The 18,461-nt window shown below is 46.6% G+C and overlaps 1 protein-coding gene across 1 annotated transcript in view; it reads left to right on the forward strand.

The window, feature by feature from the left end:
* Trappc10 (trafficking protein particle complex 10) overlaps nt 1-18,461 on the forward strand; it is a 61,952-nt gene that overhangs the window by 16,718 nt on the left and 26,773 nt on the right. Inside the window, exons 3-7 of the mRNA XM_028860456.2 lie at nt 2,246-2,381; nt 8,792-8,988; nt 11,326-11,521; nt 14,537-14,648; nt 17,873-18,120. Of these exons, the coding sequence (XP_028716289.1) occupies nt 2,246-2,381; nt 8,792-8,988; nt 11,326-11,521; nt 14,537-14,648; nt 17,873-18,120 (889 nt within the window). The remainder of the gene's footprint in view (nt 1-2,245; nt 2,382-8,791; nt 8,989-11,325; nt 11,522-14,536; nt 14,649-17,872; nt 18,121-18,461) is intronic.

Genomic DNA, 18,461 nt, shown 5'->3' on the forward strand with positions numbered 1-18,461 from the left:
GGAGGGGCAGGATCTGGGGGTTGCCTCGTCACTTGCCCAGACAAAACCACTGGTTGGGAAATTGTCCTGGTAAGCTCGCTATCACTTGTAGAAGATGTGTAGATTTAAACTGGCTAGTCCAGGTGATCTGACTTTTGTCAGAGCATTTGAAGTTTCTCATTGGTGTGCATCTTGGTGCGAGTCTGACTCTTACGGTCATCTTCTTTCAGACTATGCACTTTGCCCTACTAACACAAAAGATTAGTATGGTCACAGGGACTGTCTTACTCTGGCTCTCTAGTGAGTGTCTAGTATTTTTGTGACTGAATGTGATGTCTCATTTGGCTACTAATACTATAACAAATACACAGTGCTGGAGAGTGCTCTTTGAGAAAAATTATCCAACATTTGAAAAGTCCTGATGCTATTAAAGAAAGAAAGCAGTTGAGCCGATTGACGTTGGGAGTGGGTGGTTAATCCCTGAAGAAATGGTGTGATCTGTAAAGAATGTCAAAGAAGTGTATTCCTTAACTTTCCAAAAGACACAAGAAGAACTAACTGTGTTCATTAAGCAAAAGAGAAGATTATGGGAAAAAGCAAAATAGAGAAACAACATGGATTTATTTCTTCCCTTTCCTGGAGCCCCAGTCACTGAGTGTAAAGGACTAACTAGCAAATATTCCCAGGGACAGGGCTTTTAAAGAGCACTGTGGGCTGAAACTGTTATAGGAACAGAAATTGATTTGACTTGTTGTTCTGGAGGCCAGGAATGCTGAGCTTGTGGGCTGGTTTCTGAGAAGAGCCCTTGACTGCATAAGTATGGGCCTGTTCCTCAGTGGCAGCTTACTCCATTCCTGAAATGGGGTCATTATACGTGCTACTACATAGAGGGCTGTCTCAGCATCAGTGAAACATGGACTAAGTCTCCACACAGGAGCTTTGGAGGACTCCTAAGAGCAGCAGCAGAGGAAGAGGGAGACAGCAGGAACGGCAGCAGAATGTGGACATAGTTGGGGGAGAAGAAAAACAGCTGGAGAAGTTGAGGAAGAATGTTGGACCGACCTGTTTTATCAGAGCAGAGCAGTCTGTGACAGGTGATAAAGTGTAGAACGAACCTTGAAAGGCAAGGGAGAAAGCCAGAGCTAGTAAGGAGGTTGCTGGAGGGATAGACAAGGAATTCTGGATGCCTCCGAGTTCTACCTCCTCTGCACAGGGGCAGTGGCTCCTGGTCACCTCTGTTAATGCCTGGAGGTTCCTCCTGTGCAGAGCTCTAGGGCCTCATGCCCAAACATGTGAACAAGAACCACCATTGGGGTCCTGTGCTCCTAGGCCTGGAGGCAGCCATGTGGAACCTATTGGATTTGGTCACAAGCCCTGCTGGAAGCAGGATATCTCTAGACTGTTAGGAGATGAGAAGCAGTGGCAGCCTCTCTAGGCTAACTGAAGGAGGAATCCCAATGAAGCTTCCATCTTTGAAAAAGTGCATTTAACTCAGGTAACTTGGAGGATTTTGAGGTGAAAATGAAATCAACAGAATGGAAATAGATCGTAAACTTTGAAGCCAGCAGAACAAAACAATGCAAAAAGGAAATTGAGTTAATCTCACAGAAGACAGACAGTAGAGATCTTGCAAATAGAAAGCCCACAAGTGTGAATATAAGTATAGTCGTGGTTAATGTAGATAGCCTCCATTAGTTAAACACAGAACCTCATGGGAAAGACTCGTGTTACAGAAGCAGCAGGGGCTTCTTATGTGTAGATGAGCTGCAGGTGGTCTATGGGTCTCTGTGGCTGCTTCCTTGGGTTGAAAGGGAGGCTTGTGCCACTCTTTAATTTGAGTTCTGCAAACAAAAATCTGTTCTTTTGCACCAGTAGTTCAGTATGTCACAAAAGCATTAGGACTTTTGAAAGCGTAAATAACTTTCTATACTTTTGACACTTGGGACACATGTCTTCCTTTTTTAGGGTGAGCCTAGGGTAGGTGTCACTGCCAGAGTGCTATTCTCACAAGGTCGTGGCAGCCTTGCTCAGGCTGACCCTTGAGCTTATCTGCCTTGTGTTCTTGAACAAATGAAAGGCCCTCTGGAGAGGGGCTTTGATATGACGGCTGTCGGTAATAGTTCATGCAGGATTTCTGGCCAGTTTTAATTCACAATTAGCATGGTTTTGAAGTCCTGGATGTGAATGAATTCTGTGTTGTCACAGCACTACTTTCCCATCTGTGGTGTTCAGTTGTTTTCTCAGTGACTTTTAAAAACTGTTTTAGGTCCTATGGCCGAGCTCCAAAGATGATTCACCTGGAATCCAACTTTGTTCAGTTCAAGGAGGAGCTGCTGCCCAAAGAAGGGAACAAAGCCCTGCTCACCTTCCCCTTCCTCCACATCTACTGGACGGAGTGCTGTGTAAGTACTGGCTGGGGCAGAAGCCTGTAGGAGTGGAAGTGTGACCTCGGGATCCAGTGTGGGGACTGTGCTCTCTTGCTGTTTGTTGTCTGTGGCCTCAGAGAGGTGGTGGTGTCCCTGTATTCCTGCTTCACCTAACTGTGGCTTTCCTGGGGACTCCCTGAGTTGGCACGCTTCTGACTGCGTGACCCGGTAGCCGTAGGGTTTAATCTTCTTGAACTTGTTCACCCCGTGTCGTCGTGACCCTTTCTTTTCCTCCCCAGGACTTGCTCTACTTGGTAGGCCCCATTCTGTACTCTGCTTGGCATTGTAGCTTTCACTTGTGTTTTGTAATTGTGTATTCATGAGCTCAAATAGGATTCTCCTGCCCATGAACTAAGGGGAAGTTCTGAGGGTTATTTCTTCCGGCCTAAGTAATAAAATAAGCACTTAGCAGTGTGCGAATACAGAAGTCATTTCCTCTGGGATTTCAGCCTGCACTTGAGGCTACAGCAGTGTTTTGTAACTTGAATAAGACAGGACTCTAGAGGCCTGTGCCTGGTTGTACCCATACTTTGCCCCATGTATTGTTTCTCAGGAAGTCACACGGGATGTGGGGGATGAGTGTGAGACGTTGTCTACCAGGCAGGCTCAGTAAAGACTGGGAATTTATGGTTCTTATTGAGGATGGTCACACAAGGCCTCTACCTACCAGAGCTTGAAAAGGAAAGCAGATCTGTTCTTAACCACATATACATAGTATAGACCTGATAGAACTCTGGGAGCCCTCCTGGAGTTCAAACCCCAGATGTAGCCAGAAGCTGCCTTAGAGGTAGGACGGCCATGCCAGACTTACCCTATGAATGTTTCTCTCCATGACCGTTTATCCATAATGTCAGATTTATTTTTATTTTATCCCGTTTTTGAAGTGCTGGAAATCAAGTCCAGGGCTTTGCATGTGCTAGACAAGTGTGTAACATTGAGATGCATCTCAGCCCAAGTACATTACTTTTTTTCCCCCTGGGCTTTATTATATGTATTTTCTGTGTGTAGGAATCCTGTTGATTTATATTCGTATTAACCTTGGTGACTTCTTTAATTGTATGCATTAGTTTTATTGTTGACTTTCTTGGCCCCTAAGTCCAGATCATGTGATGTGCAGAGAGCGGGGAGGGGAGAGACCCTTCTACTTTTTCAGTTCTAACTGATAGAATTGTTTCTCTGGTTGTTGAGAGGTCATGGCCACCTCTGCCTCATCCTGACTTCTTTGTGGAATGCCCCTAGCTTTTCTCCATTACTAGGACTGGGGCACATGCTCACATGAAGGAAACAGCATCTACTCCCTTTTTTCTCAAGAGTTGACACTAAGAAATGTAAATTGACTTTCCAAAAGGCCTTTTTAGAATGGTAGAAAAACCCCACAATTTTCTCTGTGCATCTGCGAGTTCATTGAGCTCTAGGCATGGTTCTCCTATCAAAATAGCCCTGTAGTCCTGGTGTAGGTCCCTTTGGCTCAGCCTTGTTTTCTCAGCATGATGCTGGAGAATACTCACTGGAGTCCTTGTGACTGCTCTGTTCACACATGGTTGGTCTGTAGCTTTTGTTTTGTGCCATCTTTATGAGGCTTAAGTACTGATACATTTATTTTTATTTTATGTGTTTGAGTGTTTTGCCTGCATGTATGTATGTATGTGTACCACATGCATGCTTGGTGTCCACAGAGGACAGAAGAGGGCATTGGGTGCCTTGGAACTCGAATTAAGGGTGGTTATGAGTTGCCATGTGGGTTATGGGAAACCAACCGGGTCTTCTAGGAGAAGAGCAAATGCTCTGAACTCTGAGCCATCTCTCTAGCCCCTCAGTAAAACCTTTGAGTCAGGAAAGGGACTGGGAGTTTCCATTTGTTCTCTTTCTGAAACCGTTTATGTCGCATAGGAGCTGCTGGCTGTACAGCTGCGGGTGTTCTGTGTGAGAGACTGAGGCAGCAGCTGCCCTCCTGTGAGAACTGCCTGAAAACTTCCTGGATTCCCTTCCATGAAGTTGGTCTGTTTCAGCCGTTGGTTAATTTTGATAGACTGTGCTTTGCTTAGAAGTTGCACATCTTAGTTAAGTTTTAAATTGTTTCCACTGACCTGGACCAAGTGGTCCATTCTGACCTGGGCTCCTGGTTTTTACTGTGTGTGTCTGTGCTTGCTTTCCTTGGTTAAGTTAGTTTGTCAGAGAGCCACAACTAATTTATTAATCTCATTTACTGTTAGTCTGTTTCTACTCCATTTCTGCTTTCATTTTCATATAGTTTATTCTTCTGTTTATTTTTTTAGTTTAAATGTATATGTTTTTATTCTTAAATTTTTAGTGATAATAGATCTTTAAAGTTACAGACTTTCCTCTGGTTACTACTTTAAATACATCTTAGTGTCTTGTTTTTCAGACATGGTCATTATTATTGTGGTGGTTATTATTTTTTGTGGGGGGGGGGTACTGGGCTTCACACATTAGAGGGAAGTGCTATACCATTGAGCTATCTTCCCAGCCCAAGAAATTTGCTATTTTCTGTTTGTATTTAATCTTTAGCCAGTTCTTTTTTGTTGTTGTTGTTCTTTTTTTTTCTTCTTCCTTTTTTCCCTTTAAAGACAGAGTCTCACTGTGTGTAACTGTGGCTGACCTGAAAGTTGCTGTATAGACTAAGCTGGCCTTGAACTCATGGAGATCCTCCTGCCACTGACTCCTGAGCATTTCTTAGGGTTACTTAGAAAGTATTTTCTCAGTTTCTAGAAACAGCTAAACTTGGTTGATTGCATTGTGTTCACAAAAGATTGTTTATACTATTTCTGTTTTGTGCCGCTTCATTTTCCTCTGTGACTCCATTTTTTTCAGATTGTGTTGTTAAAATGTGGATCCATAAGAGTTGTCTTCTTCCATGTGCTGCAGAGTCCCTAGTGTTGTGGCTTGTGTCCTGGTGGCCTGTCTTTACTGATCTAGTGATGGCATGTTTCAGATCCTCTGGCATCCTCCTTGAGATAGGGGGATAGGCAGTATCAGGCACACGTACTACAGCTAGCTTAATTTATATGGAGTGAAGCGTGTAGTTTGCCAAACATGGTTCCTAGATTGTGTGTCCTACTCAGGAAGGTCTAGTGTCTGATTAAGAGTTGATCTTCCCTTGGTTTCACTTGGTTTTGGTCTGGAAACTGCAAATTATTTTTCTGCAGGTGGGAGCTGTGGGTTGGGGGTCTAGACATCTGATCTTCTTGTCTAAATGGGCAGCAAATTGGCAGGGCACCATTTCCTAATAGCCTCTCCCTTTTCCATTTATTATAAAGCTCAACTCTATTTAAACCATGTTCTGTGTGCATACCACTGTGGATACTTCAGCTCTGTTGACTGTTGTCTGTTGGGGACAATCGGGGTTTTCTTACCTATTGTACTGTCTGTTCTTTGGAAATAATTGTTTGCTGATGCCCATTTTCTCTTCTGTATGCCAAGTGTGTAAGTTGTGTTTTCTGAAGATGGTTGTTCCAGTATGCCCTGCTCCACGTGCTCTTTTCCGTGTGCCAGGGACTTTTCTTGGCTGAGAGGCCCGGTCCTTATGTTCTCCGGTTCAGCTCGGGTGGGCTGTGGTTTTTAAAGCAGTCTGTACTGTCTGTTGTCTAGACCCCAGTCACTGTGCTGTGGGAAGCCTTGTGCTCTCAGAAGGCCATGAGGAGGGACCCGGGCCATTAGAGACCCACCCACTGTATTCTCTCTTCCAACCCGGAAACATGAAGCTGCCCTACCTCACCTTCTGCTTGCGGATCTATGAGCACTGTGGCACTAGAAGTTGCTGCCATTTGGAGTAGTTCTTACCCAGTGGGAGACAGGACTGCAGTTGGAGAGACAGGAAGAAGTAAGGGAGAGAGAGGGAAGAGAAGAGGCATGGGAGTTTTGATTGAAATTGTCATGTAATTCATTATTGATTGAAGAAAAATTTAGTAGTGGTAAGTTTTCTTGAATCTAGGACTATGATGTGATTCTGTATTCCTTTGTGCCTTGCTATGGTCTTAGCCTTAGCGTGATAGGAGCTTTGCATTGTCCAACTCCCTCACCCCCACTTACGTTAGTTTAATTTCTGTGGTCATTGTAAATGGCATTCATTTTTCATTAAAATTATCCTAATAAGGAGCATTTTGTGTGTGTGTGTGTGTGTTTTTGCGTTTTGATGTTTTGGTTTTTGAGACGAGCTTTCCCTGTGCTGGTCTGTGTCATGCTATGTTAACATGCTATGTTAGCCTCAGCCTTGCAGCCCTGCCTTGACCTCCAGAGTTCTAGGGTTGCAGCTTGTGCTACCACACTTGGCTTTTTATTTATTTATTTCATCGTGTGTGTGTGTGTGTGTGTGTGTGTGTGTGTGTGCGCGCGCGCATGCGGCGTGAATGTTCTATGGCACATACGTGGAGGTCAGAGGAAAGCTTTTGGCCATTAATTCTCTATTCCTCTATGTGCATCTTAGGGATCCAGCTGAGGTTGTCAGGGTTGATACAAGTGCTGTTTCCACCTGAGTCTTGTTTATTGTAAGAGGTCGTCTGGAGCAAGTTGACAGAGTGTGGCACTGAGACTTCAGAAGCTTCCTTTAGTCTTCGAGGGAGAGCTGTAGCCCAGGGCTCCCAGTCCTGGTCCTGGTCCCTACTTCCTGGGAACCTCGCTTCAGTCTTCCACTGTCTTCTTGAACATGCATGATGTGTTAGTGAAGGTTTATCTTCTGCCTCTACCCTCTGCCATCCTGGGGCCTCCTTCTGTTGTTTGACTTCCCTGCTTCTACAGATGCTATGTTCTGACTGCTTTGCCTACGATTCTGTTTTTATTTTATGTGTATGCATGTTTATTTACATATATGTCTATGCCCCACATGCATGATTTTGCACATTGGTTTTTCCTCTGTTTTTAAGTAAAAGATCTTTCTGGGTTGTATTTGTTTCTAATTTAAACCAGAACATAGTCTTTGAAAACAATTTTAAGTACTGCCTTTAGAGTTCCCTAGTGGTTTAAGTCAAAAGAGGGACTGAAAGGGATCTATTGGTTGGTGTGGTGCGCGTTCGTACGTACGTACGAGTGTGTGACTGCATGGATGAGGAGGTTAGAGGACAACTTTTAGGACTTGATTCTTTCCATCCTGTGGATTCCAGAGATCAGACTCAGGTCATCAGGCTGGGCGGCAAGTACTTTTACTTGCTGAGCCATTTCCCAGGCCTGGAAACAGAAGGGCTTTCTGTTGGGTCAATAAAATCCGCACATGTCTGTATCAGCAGTAGGAGTGGCTGGAAATCCGAAGAGCCCTGGAGTGAGACAGTGAGGGGACTGGAAAAGGAGAGGCCAGGCCTGTAGAGATGGCTCAGCGATTAAGAGCACTGGTTGTGCATCCAGGTCTCAGCACTGGCAAGGTGGCTCGGAACGTCTGTAACTTCAGTGCTGGGGATCTAGCACTGTCTTCTGGTCTCTGTGGGTACCAGACACATACGTAGTGCACAGACAAACGTGCAGGCCATTCACAGAAAATAAAAACAAGTAAATTGTATACACTTAAAAGGGGTGTGTGTATTTAAACAATAGCTGTTTCTAAAACTCAGAATTTTGAATTGTGTTTAAGTATCTTTTGTTGTTGTTGCACCCAAGGCATATGCTAGACAAGTGCTTCACAAGAGCCAAGCCCAGTCCTTGCGTCTTGGTTTTAGATTTGCTAAGTGTAAATGGAATTGTAAGTATGGTCCTGGGAGCACTAGAGATGAATGAACAACCAAGAGGAGATCTGTGCTGGCTCCTTGACTTTGTGGGGCAGGGTGCTTGCTCTGACCAGGGCCTTGTGGGGGAGGGTGCTTTCTCTGACCAGGGCTTTGTGGGGGAGGGTGCTTTCTCTGACCAAGGCTTTGTGGGGGAGGGTGCTTTCTCTGACCACTTGGGTTAGTCCTGAGAGAGAAGTGAACTGAGTACAGGTTGAGTGCTTCTGCCAGCTCCTGTGAGCTGGGACAGCATGAGGGAGCTGAGGTGGTCTGCTCTCTTGGCTCTAATGTGGAGAATTGAAGGGGCATTGAGGTTGGATCAGGACTCTAGGGCCCCCCCAGAAGGCTACAGGGCAGCCGTCAGGAGGCTAGGCTCCTGGGTGACCCATGACAGTGTTAGCCTTAGGAGGCTTGGGCACAGAACCCTAAGCAAAGCTCCTCCTCACTCATGGACAGTGTCACCCTGGGTGACCTCCTCAGCCCTTAAGCCTGTGGTGTTGTATCTCATACCTTTGTGCTAGAATATGCTGAGGCTGGGGCTGGGGCCTCTGGGCTTTTCCCACTCCAGTTCACCCTCTGGCTGCCCTGGTGTGTTAACATTCTGTGGCTAGAGCCTCTTTGTTATTGATACCCTGTGCGTTGGGGAGCTTGCCTTCACAGTGACTTGTTTATTTTTAGGATACTGAAGTGTACAAAGCTACGGTAAAAGATGACCTCACCAAGTGGCAGAATGTTCTGAAAGCTCACAGCTCTGTGGACTGGTTGATAGTAGTAGTTGAAAATGACGCCAAGAAAAAAAACAAAACCAACATCCTTCCCCGAACTTCTATTGTGGACAAAATAAGAAATGACTTTTGTAATAAACAGAGTGACAGGTAAGTGTGTCTTCCATTTTACCCCCTTTGGTTGATGTCAGTGATGACCACTGACTCAGCCAGTCTAGAAAGCTACAGAGAGATACTGGGCACCCCACCCCCCATCCATCCTCTGCAGTTCCTAGCCTAGCAGGTCATCTCCAGGTGTGCAGTGTAGTGGGAGAGGCTTCTGGGCCAAGTGGCCCTGAGGAAGATCAGTCCTTGAATAGTGTAGAATTCCCTAAACAGCTTTTTAACTGTGGGACACACATTTCTCTGTTTATAGTCCACTTGTTGAAAGTTCCTGGAAGGAAGTTGCAAAACACCGACCTCATCCCAATGCAGTGGCTTACTGCCGGTCTGTGCTCGAACTTCCTCTCTCCTAGTGCCCAGTTGGCCAGTTGGCTGTGTGCTGACTCGTGTGCTTATAGCTGGGTCTCACAGACTGGCACTGGAACCTGGACCCTGCCCTGTGCTACAGGTTGTCATTTCCATGTCACTACCACCAGTGGAGGGTTCCCATACTGCAAGAGCCTATAAGAGTGTAGCCAGCCTGCTTTGGGGGCCTGAGGGAGGTGCTCTGGGATAGGGATGGGCCGGAAAGTGCAGGCTGTATGAAGTAAGTGGGGAAGCAGCCTAGGGCAGAGCATTTTCCTCTGTGTGTCTTTAGAGCATTGTCCTTCTCTGTGCGACATTGATACCTGCTTAGTACATTGTGAGTTTTCCATGAACGGTATATCCTGTCCCGTTATTGCTAGTCAGTACATAATAGTGCATTACATTAATAAGCCATATGTTATTTATAGGAACCTCAAGGACTGTTGGGCTCTTGTTTGCTTACTGTTATTATAGGTAACATTGTGCATGTCTTCCCAGCTCGGACACTGTGAATGTCCTTAACTGTTTCGTAGGATAAACTCTTTAAAGGGAAATTGCTTGTCTACAGGTTCTGTGCGTTCTTCAAACCTTTGGCAAAATGCTACGAGTCAGATGTTGACTCAGCGAGTGTTTGAAGGGGTGTATGAGGTCCTCCTTGGAGCTCCTCCTCCCGTGTGCCCCTGCTAGCAGCTGCTCTGGTGTTCTGTGCCCTGGGAGACACTACTGGCCTCCTGATCGGTCTTCTTTCCTTGCATCAGTAGCTGTGCTGGGCTCTGCCTTTCTGATTATTACAATTGGATGATAACCCAGAGATGGTGGGAGCTGAAAGGTCTAACAAGGAAGGATAAAGGAATGATAGTGCCGTGCAGCGTGGGTACTGGTGGGTAGGCGGCGGGTTGCTGAGGGAAAGCCCTGCCTTGTGAGTGTGGTGTGCTTCCCATCCCTGCAGTGTGGGGACTCCAGGAGACTGTGCTGCTGCTGCTCAGCAAGGGTGTTGGCAGCTGCAGCTCCTGGGAGTGCTCTAGGAAAGTGCTGAACTGGCGGGTAGCAGCTCCTGTTGGGAGATGACCTGGGGCGGAGGGCCCTGGCTTCGGCCCTTCTGGGAGAGATGAGTGCCGACTGGTTGGGTGATGGAGGGACGGCTCTTCTGTGCCCCCTTACCCTTTTGGTGGTTGCCTGGAGGCTGCTGTACCTAGGGGGATGGGTTGGAGCACAGAGTTGGTTCATCTTGCTGTTTGCTAGCAACTTGATAAAATTTTTCTTAAGAACTACTGGTGTCCATTGCATCAAGATTTAAAGTAATTTCTGAGTTCAGGTTTATTTCTATCATGGACACAGTTGCCTTGCAGTTGAATTGTCTCCCACCTGTCTGTCATCTCTCTGTCCTGTGTCTTACTGTTGTCCTGCAGAGTTGGAGTGGAATGTAGAAGCATGTCTATGGGGAGGGTTAGGGCTCACGGCAGGGGGTCTCCCTGGATGTGCTTCAGGGACCAGCGGAGTGGGTTCAGTGTGGAAGAGGTGTCAGCTGAGCAAGAGGGTGCTGGGGAAGAGAGGGGTGTGGCGAGCTCAGTAACCCAAACGAGGCGAGTAGAAACCTGGAACTGCAGTTGGCCTGTGTCCTCCCACCCCGAGTTGAGTTACCTCAGTTTCATTGTCAGCAGAAGGAGCTGCTGGGACTTGTGAGGACGTGAGGACGAGGGTTGGGAACCGGGGTGGTGTGGCTCCTGTGTCACAACCAAGTCTGCAGGTTCCCTCCTTTTCAGTCCCACTCTGACTCCTGTCCGTTCTGCTTTAGCCTGTCCTGGAAACGTCGGCAGAGCGTCCGGCCCCGGCAGCAGGGCCTGGCCCTCCCGGACGGTTGCCAGGTTTCCACGGATGGAAGAGGGACAGCAGGAGAGGCAGTGGGATTTGGAAGGAGGCTCAGCTGAGCACGTGTGCTGTACCCAAGGTTTTCCCAGACTGCTCTTCATGTCTCTGCAGGTGTGTTGTGCTCTCCGACCCCTTGAAGGACTCTTCTCGAACTCAGGAATCTTGGAATGCCTTCCTGACCAAACTCAGGACGCTGCTGCTCATGTCTTTTACCAAAAACCTTGGCAAGTTTGAGGATGACATGCGGACCTTGAGGGAAAAGAGAACAGAGCCAGGCTGGAGCTTCTGTGAATACTTCATGGTTCAGGTACTGGCCCCTCCTAACTGCACAAGGCAGCTCTCAGGCTAGTTCCTCCTGGCTTTAGGAGCCAATCATGTAGCACAGAGTGGGTGTTTCCATTGTAAGCAGATGGCCATGATTCTGTAGCTCTCCTACCGCCTCCCAGCTCAGCACTGCCCTACCTAGTTGTGGTCACTGGGCTCCTCTTTGTTTCGTTTGGACACAGGGACTTCTACAGTCTGCTGTGAGCTAGGCAGAGGTGCAGCATTGGAGAATGACTGATGTGGTATGGTGGTTCACCGTTGTCCAGACACTGGGATTAAGCAATGATTTCTGGGAATGTTCCATGACTCCAGGCTCCAGTAAAGGATTGTGTTAAGCTGGTTCTTTACTGGAATTCACCCAATTATTTAGGCCTTTGAAATCGTTGTTTACAATCAACCTTTTGTTTTTGAAGGGGAAAATTCTTGGGTGCATAGGAGTATGGGTATGGTGGTTCCATGTGGTGCAGAGCTGTAGTAATGCAGGGACAGTCTTGCTCTTAGGATTCTCTGCTTTTTTTCACTGTCTTTTGACTAGGAAAACTAAGCTTCATGTTTACTTACCAGTCATGTGTTTATTGCTGAAGAAATGACATATTTTGAATACATAGAAGACCCATTCTGATTAGATACTGAATTTTATCTCTTATTCTGAAGCATCTAAGGGATATTAGGAAGGTTTGGCACAGGTGAAGAGATTTGAGTGTGCTTATCATTCTCTGTAGGATTGTAGACAGCTTTCTGATGGCCCTGTCTCCTCACTTTTGAAGCTTATTAAGCTTAGTATGGGAATTACAGACAAGGAAGGGGAATGGCTAGATGAAGACAAATTGCCTGGATTAGGGTGGAGGTCAGTTTGAATCATACATGATTGATGGGTGGATGGATGGGTGGATACATGCTTATATGGACTGGGTAAGCAGGTGGGTGGATGGGTGGGAGGATGGATACATGGATGCATAGCTGTGTGGATAGAGAGATGAAGAGATAAATAGGTGAGTAGAAGAGTGGGTGGATTTTGATGGGTGAATGAAGAATTAGATACAGGGGCTAGAGAGATGGCTCAGCAGTTAAGAACACTAGTTGCTCTTGTGGAGGATTTGGGTTTGATTTTCAGCTTCAGCATGGCAGCTCACAACTGTCTGTAACTTCACCTCCAAGGGGGAACTGACACTTTCTTCTGGCCTCCTTGGTGACTGCATGCACATGGTATACAGACATACATGCAAGCGAAACACCCATACACATAAAGTTAAGAGTTAGTTAGGTGCATGGATGGATTTCATGAAATTCGAATAAGGGCTGTCTAGTTAATAGTATTGTACAAACTGATTTCAGAATTTGAGAATGTTACTGCAGTTACATGAGGTGTTAGTGTGGCAGGAAGCTGACTAAGAATTCTGTACAAACCACTGTTTTCTTGGCAGCGTTTCTCTAAGTCTAAAAGTAGTTCAGATTAAAAGTAAGAAAGCAACCATGGAGTGAAGGAGGAAAGAGCCCAACAAATGCCATGCCACGGCATGCCTTGAGGACATTGCGCTCAGTGAAAGGAGCCTGCACAGAACATCGCTGCATGCTGTTCCTAGACAAGCTTCCTGGAGTGGCCTACTTCACATACGGGCCATGAAGAGAGGTTACCAAGGCCTGGAGGGGATGGTCAGTTGTGTAGTAGTGACAGATCTGCAGTTTGTGGGGATGAAAAGGTCATGGATGTTGCTTGTACATAGTGTGGGTGTACTTGACACTGCTATACAGTTAAGCTGGTGCAGACCAGCCAGGCATGTAATCCTAGTATTAGAGACTGGAGGCAGAAAGGTCACAAGTTTGAAGTTTGAAGCCAGCTTGGGCCAAGTAGTGAGAGCTTATCTTGAAAGGAAAATCAAATCACAATTGAAAAAGATTAATTTATTGCAGTTCAGCCTGCAAAGCACTTGACAAAAAGGAAAGGAAGGAGGGAAGGGAAGGGAAGGGAAGTTAGGAGAATCCAGTAGTGTTTTCAGAGGCAGCAAGACATAGAACTAGAGGGTCCTGGGCTTTGAAGGTCAAGCCAGCTGCTTCCCTGCAGCTTCCCTCCGGGTTACAGGGAACAGCTGAACTCACAGCCTAGTTACTGTGCCAGGAGTTTAATGCTCATACAGAAACCCTGCATGGGGAACTTTATTAGCCGATAAGGAGCCAGATGAGGAACCTGAGGCCCAGACTTCTGGTCAGCCCAGCTGCAACTGGGAGAGCTGGTGAGGCTGGAGCCTGGATCTGAAGTGGGCTGTAGGTTCCATCTGTGTTCCTGATCCCTCTCCAGTGAGTGCCATGTGGGGCGCTAGGCTGTAAGCATTGCAGCCACATGAAGTGGATCTGAGTGCATCAGTGTGACTTTACACAGATGTGTTTGTCCCTCTGGCTTTTTCTTTACAGTAAAGCAAAATTTAATTACAATGATAGTAATCAGAGAAAAAAAATCTCCCATGGCCATCTTTGTTCACTATTTCATTCAACAGATCCTAAGCACCTGTTTGTGCTGCACACATGAGTGCCAGGGTGATGTCCACACATCACTTTTCGAATCTACTGTAAACTGGTCAGAGTGGAGAAGGAAGGCATCAGCAGCCCGGGGTCAGGAGCCCTCGAGCAGAAGCCTGTCTGGACAGGGCAAACAAACAGCCTGGGAGAGGCCAGAGGAAGCTGGGTGGAGATTAGGCGGAAGAGTGAACCTTCCAGGTCAAGAGAAGAGGCAGCTGTGTGCCTGGAAGAGCGAGAGGCTGGGTTGTGACGCAGTGTCACACTGGGCCTGGGTATGCTGTGACCAGCTGTGTCCAGTGCTGCTGGCAGGCTAGACTTGGTCTTGGTTTTCCCTTCTCCTTTGTGTTCTCCGCCCTCCTATGCGAGTGAGTACTGATGGGATGTTGTGGAGGCTTTGTGATCGCTGGCCGAGCCTCTTCCCCAGCACTGTCTGCTCTCCATGGCTCATGTGGCTTCAGGAGCTGACTGGTGGTTTTGGTGACAGGAGGAGCTTGCCTTTGTCTTTGAGATGCTGCAGCAGTTTGAAGATGCCCTGGTACAGTACGACGAGCTGGATGCCCTGTTCTCGCAGTATGTGGTCAACTTTGGGGCCGGGGGTGAGTACATGTTTCAATCACCACGCCGTTGCTCAGCAGTTTCCTTGCTTTTCATTTCAGCTAGTCCGTTTGCCCTGTAATTAACCATTTGCTGTTGTTTATGCACATTATAAGGGATATTCTCTTTCCTGTTGGAAGTAAAATGAGAGATAATTAAGAATTAGTCACTGTCGCTTTTAGAGGAATCTCAAGTAGTAAACTCGCTTACAAAGCTACTCTCAGGTTGCAGAGTTCTGAGGAAAGACAGTCCTTCTCTGTCTGCAGTCCTTCTCTGTCTGCAGTCCTTCTCTGTCTGCAGTCCCGAGTTCCTTCTGTGAGTTGACTGTGACACCATCGCAGTAGCACCATTGACCTTTCAAACGCTTCAGTCGTTCTAAATTCTGTTAAGATTACAAAATTGCCACAATGAAAACACACACAAAGAAAACAGTTGAAAGGTGGAGAGTCAGTCAGTGGGTAAGGCGCTTGTGCTGGTGCGTACACACATTCAGTTAAGCACAAGGACTTGGCTTTGAATCCCCAGAACTCATCCTAGGCTGGGTGTGGTGGTGCATTGTAGTCCCGTGGCAGGGGTTCACTGGTCAGCCACTCGACCCAGTCAGCAAGCTCTGGGTTCAGTGAGAGACCTTGCCCTAAAAAAATAAGAGAGCAATTGAAGACAGCCAACATTGATCTCTAGACATCTTCTACAGGGACATGTACATATGTGCACACATACAAACAGGTATACACATATACACAAAAATAAAAGTACTGGCTGGATGGTGGTGGTGCACGCCTTTAATTCCAGTGCTCAGGAGGCAGAGGCAGGCAGATCTCTGAGTTCAAGGCTAGCCTGGTCTACAGAGTAAGTTCCAGGACAGACAGGGCTACACAGAGAAACTTGGTCTTGAAAAACAAAACAAAACAAAACAAAAATAATAAAACAATAAATAAGAAAGAGAGAGAGAGAGAGAGAGAGAGAGAAAGAAAGAGAGAGAGAAAGAGCTGGTAGCCATCCTGCTTTCATTGTTTATTTAGATAGAAACACTATCATGTAGTGAGACTCTTAGAAAAAAAGATTTTTTTAAAAAATTACATGTATGTGCATGTCTCTTGTGTATGTACATGTACATGCAGGTACCTAAGAAAGCCAGAAGAAGGCATTGGATCCCCTAGAGCTGGAGTTACAGGCAATTGTGAGCTAACCTAATGTGGGTGCTGGGAACTGCACTCCGGTCCTCTGCAAGAGCAGCAAGCACTCTTAGCCACTGAGCCATCTCTCTAGCCCCTTGCTGAGACATTTCCCTCTTTCTTTCTTGTTAACACTGTCATGACATCCCTCCAAGCTGCCCAGTCAAGAGCCAGGCTGTTTTTGTTAATAGGTTCAACTGTCTCCTGAGAGTCTGCTCAGATGTCCCCTAGTGCTACACTTGGGGTTGTTTTCTCCTTGCCCTCCCAATCTAGGCTAAGCTACACATGTTTTTAATTGCGACAGTCAGCTTTCCTGGGCCTGCCCTAGTTCTAGATGGGTCTCAAAATGTCACTCATTGACCCCAACTCCAGACCAATCCTTAGGTAATAGTTTGAATGTCTTACTCTGCTAATGTACAGATGCTAATCTATAACCAAAGTAAGACGTTTGCTAATTAAATTAGAGAAATTAGAAAGTAAACTATTTCTCACATTTTTTAAAGATTTATTATTTTTTTATGTGCATTGCTTTTGCCTGCTTGTATATCTGTGTGAGGATGTGAGATACCCTAGAAGTGGAGTTACAGACAGTTGTGAGCTGCCATGTAGGTGCTGGGAATTGAACCCACATTCTTTGGAAGAGCAACCAATGATCCTAACCACTAAGCCATCTCTCCAGCCCCTCTCACATTCATTTTTATGTTATGCCTCCATATAATATACACTCCTCTTTTGAATATAAAATTGTTCTTACATTTCACACAGTTTCTTTGTTTTTCCTCAATTTAAAAATAAATGTGGAACAATTTAAAGTCTAAAAATAAGCCCAGGCCAAGCTTTGTAGCTGAATGAAAGGCTTGCTTCATTATGGACTTCTGGAGGGCACCTGGTGCCAGGCACGGCTCTGAATGCAGTTAGGAGCAAGGCAGAATCCTGCCCTCACGGGGCGGCCCTTGTGAATGTGAACGAAATCAGCTTTTTCTGCAGCAGCAATAGTCATGGGTGTGGAAGGGAATTTGGGAAAAGGAATGGCTGAGACCACCTCCCTTGGGAGGTGTCCTCTGCCCAGAGGCCCGAGAAGAACATGAGAGTGACCATAAAACACCCATTCTGACAAAGGGAACTGCCTGCCTGTGGTGGTATCACCCAGGCTCAATGCAGCAACTCCACTTGGATGATCACAGTGGTTGTGGTTAGAGAGGCCACATGCTGTGCTTGAAGGATGTCAGTCACCAGTTTGAGCATGGAGTGGCTGTGAGGTTAAATCATACAGATGAAATGAGTTATTATAGTTTCTTTTTTATGTAATTATTTATTTGTATTTTATGTACATTGATGTTTTGCCTGCATGTGTGTCTGTGTGAAGTTGTTGGGTCCCCTAGAACTGGAGTTACAGACAGCTGTAAGCTGCCATGTGGGTGCTGGGATTTGAACCTGGATTTTCTGGAAGAGTAGCAATTGCTCTTAACCACTGAACCATCTCTCCAGCTCCATAGATTCTTATTTTAAGATCATATTTAGTATCAAGGCTATAACTTAGACTTGGGGACCTTGTTGGGAAGCTTAAAGGAAGTGCCTTTCCTCTGGGTGCTGCACCCTCCTCCCTGTCCTTCATCCTGTCCTCTAATACCTCCACTAAGGGGGCTTGGAGGAGGAGCTACGAAGTGAGGAAGGCAACTACCAGATGTTCAGGTAAGGTAAGGCAGCCCAGTGCCTTCTCCCTGCCTTACTGACATGGGTCAGAGGTGCCCCCAGCTCTGCAGCTTGTGAGCATCGAGGTGGCATTGTATACCTCATTGTATACCTACATAGGACCTCTTGGGCATGGTAGGATGCTATGTACTGTGTTCCACCACCAATGCCATGATCCAAATGGGTGTGCTTATGGGAGCCACCCCATCTCACAGCACTAGCTGATTGGTGGGGCAGGGGTCTAGTGGTGCCTGGTAGGAAAGCTGCCTGCTCCTGCCTGAGACTGGAGGTCCTGGGCAGGAGCTTTAGTTAGGTGAAGTACCTGCAGTCAGCATCTTTCATGATGTGTGTTTGTTTAGATGGTGCCAACTGGCTGACTTTTTTCTGCCAGCCGGTGAAGAGCTGGAATGGACTGGTGCTCCGCAAGCCCATAGACATGGAGAAACGGGAGTTGATACAGAGGCAAGAAGCCACACTGCTGGACCTGCGAAGCTACCTGTTCTCCCGCCAGTGCACCTTGCTCCTCTTCCTTCAGCGACCCTGGGAGGTGGCTCAGCGTGCCCTGGAGCTGCTGCACAGCTGTGTGCAGGAGCTGAAGCTCTTAGAAGTGAGTTGGCGCCTCTCCCCACTTACCCTGGGAAGAGTGGGACCTTATGGTGCGTGAGGAAGCCAGTGAGTGGCAGGGAGGGCTTGAATTGTTACCTGCAGTGATAGTAATATCTTAATCCTTTTGAGGATAATTCACCTAGGAGATTCTGATCTCTTTACTACCTGGAATCATACACACTTTAGTAAGATGGTGTTTCAGTGACCTCTTCACTGAGAAAATTCACATGTGCATACAAAGAATGTCAGATCCACAGCACCATTTCTCAGTCGAGACCTCCAAAGTGTCTTACCCAGAGCCATAGGATATTGTTACATAACCTTCATCCACCACTGGGGCAT

Source organism: Peromyscus leucopus, chromosome 16_21 (assembly GCF_004664715.2).
Source record: "Peromyscus leucopus breed LL Stock chromosome 16_21, UCI_PerLeu_2.1, whole genome shotgun sequence".
Lineage (NCBI taxonomy): Eukaryota > Metazoa > Chordata > Mammalia > Rodentia > Cricetidae > Peromyscus > Peromyscus leucopus.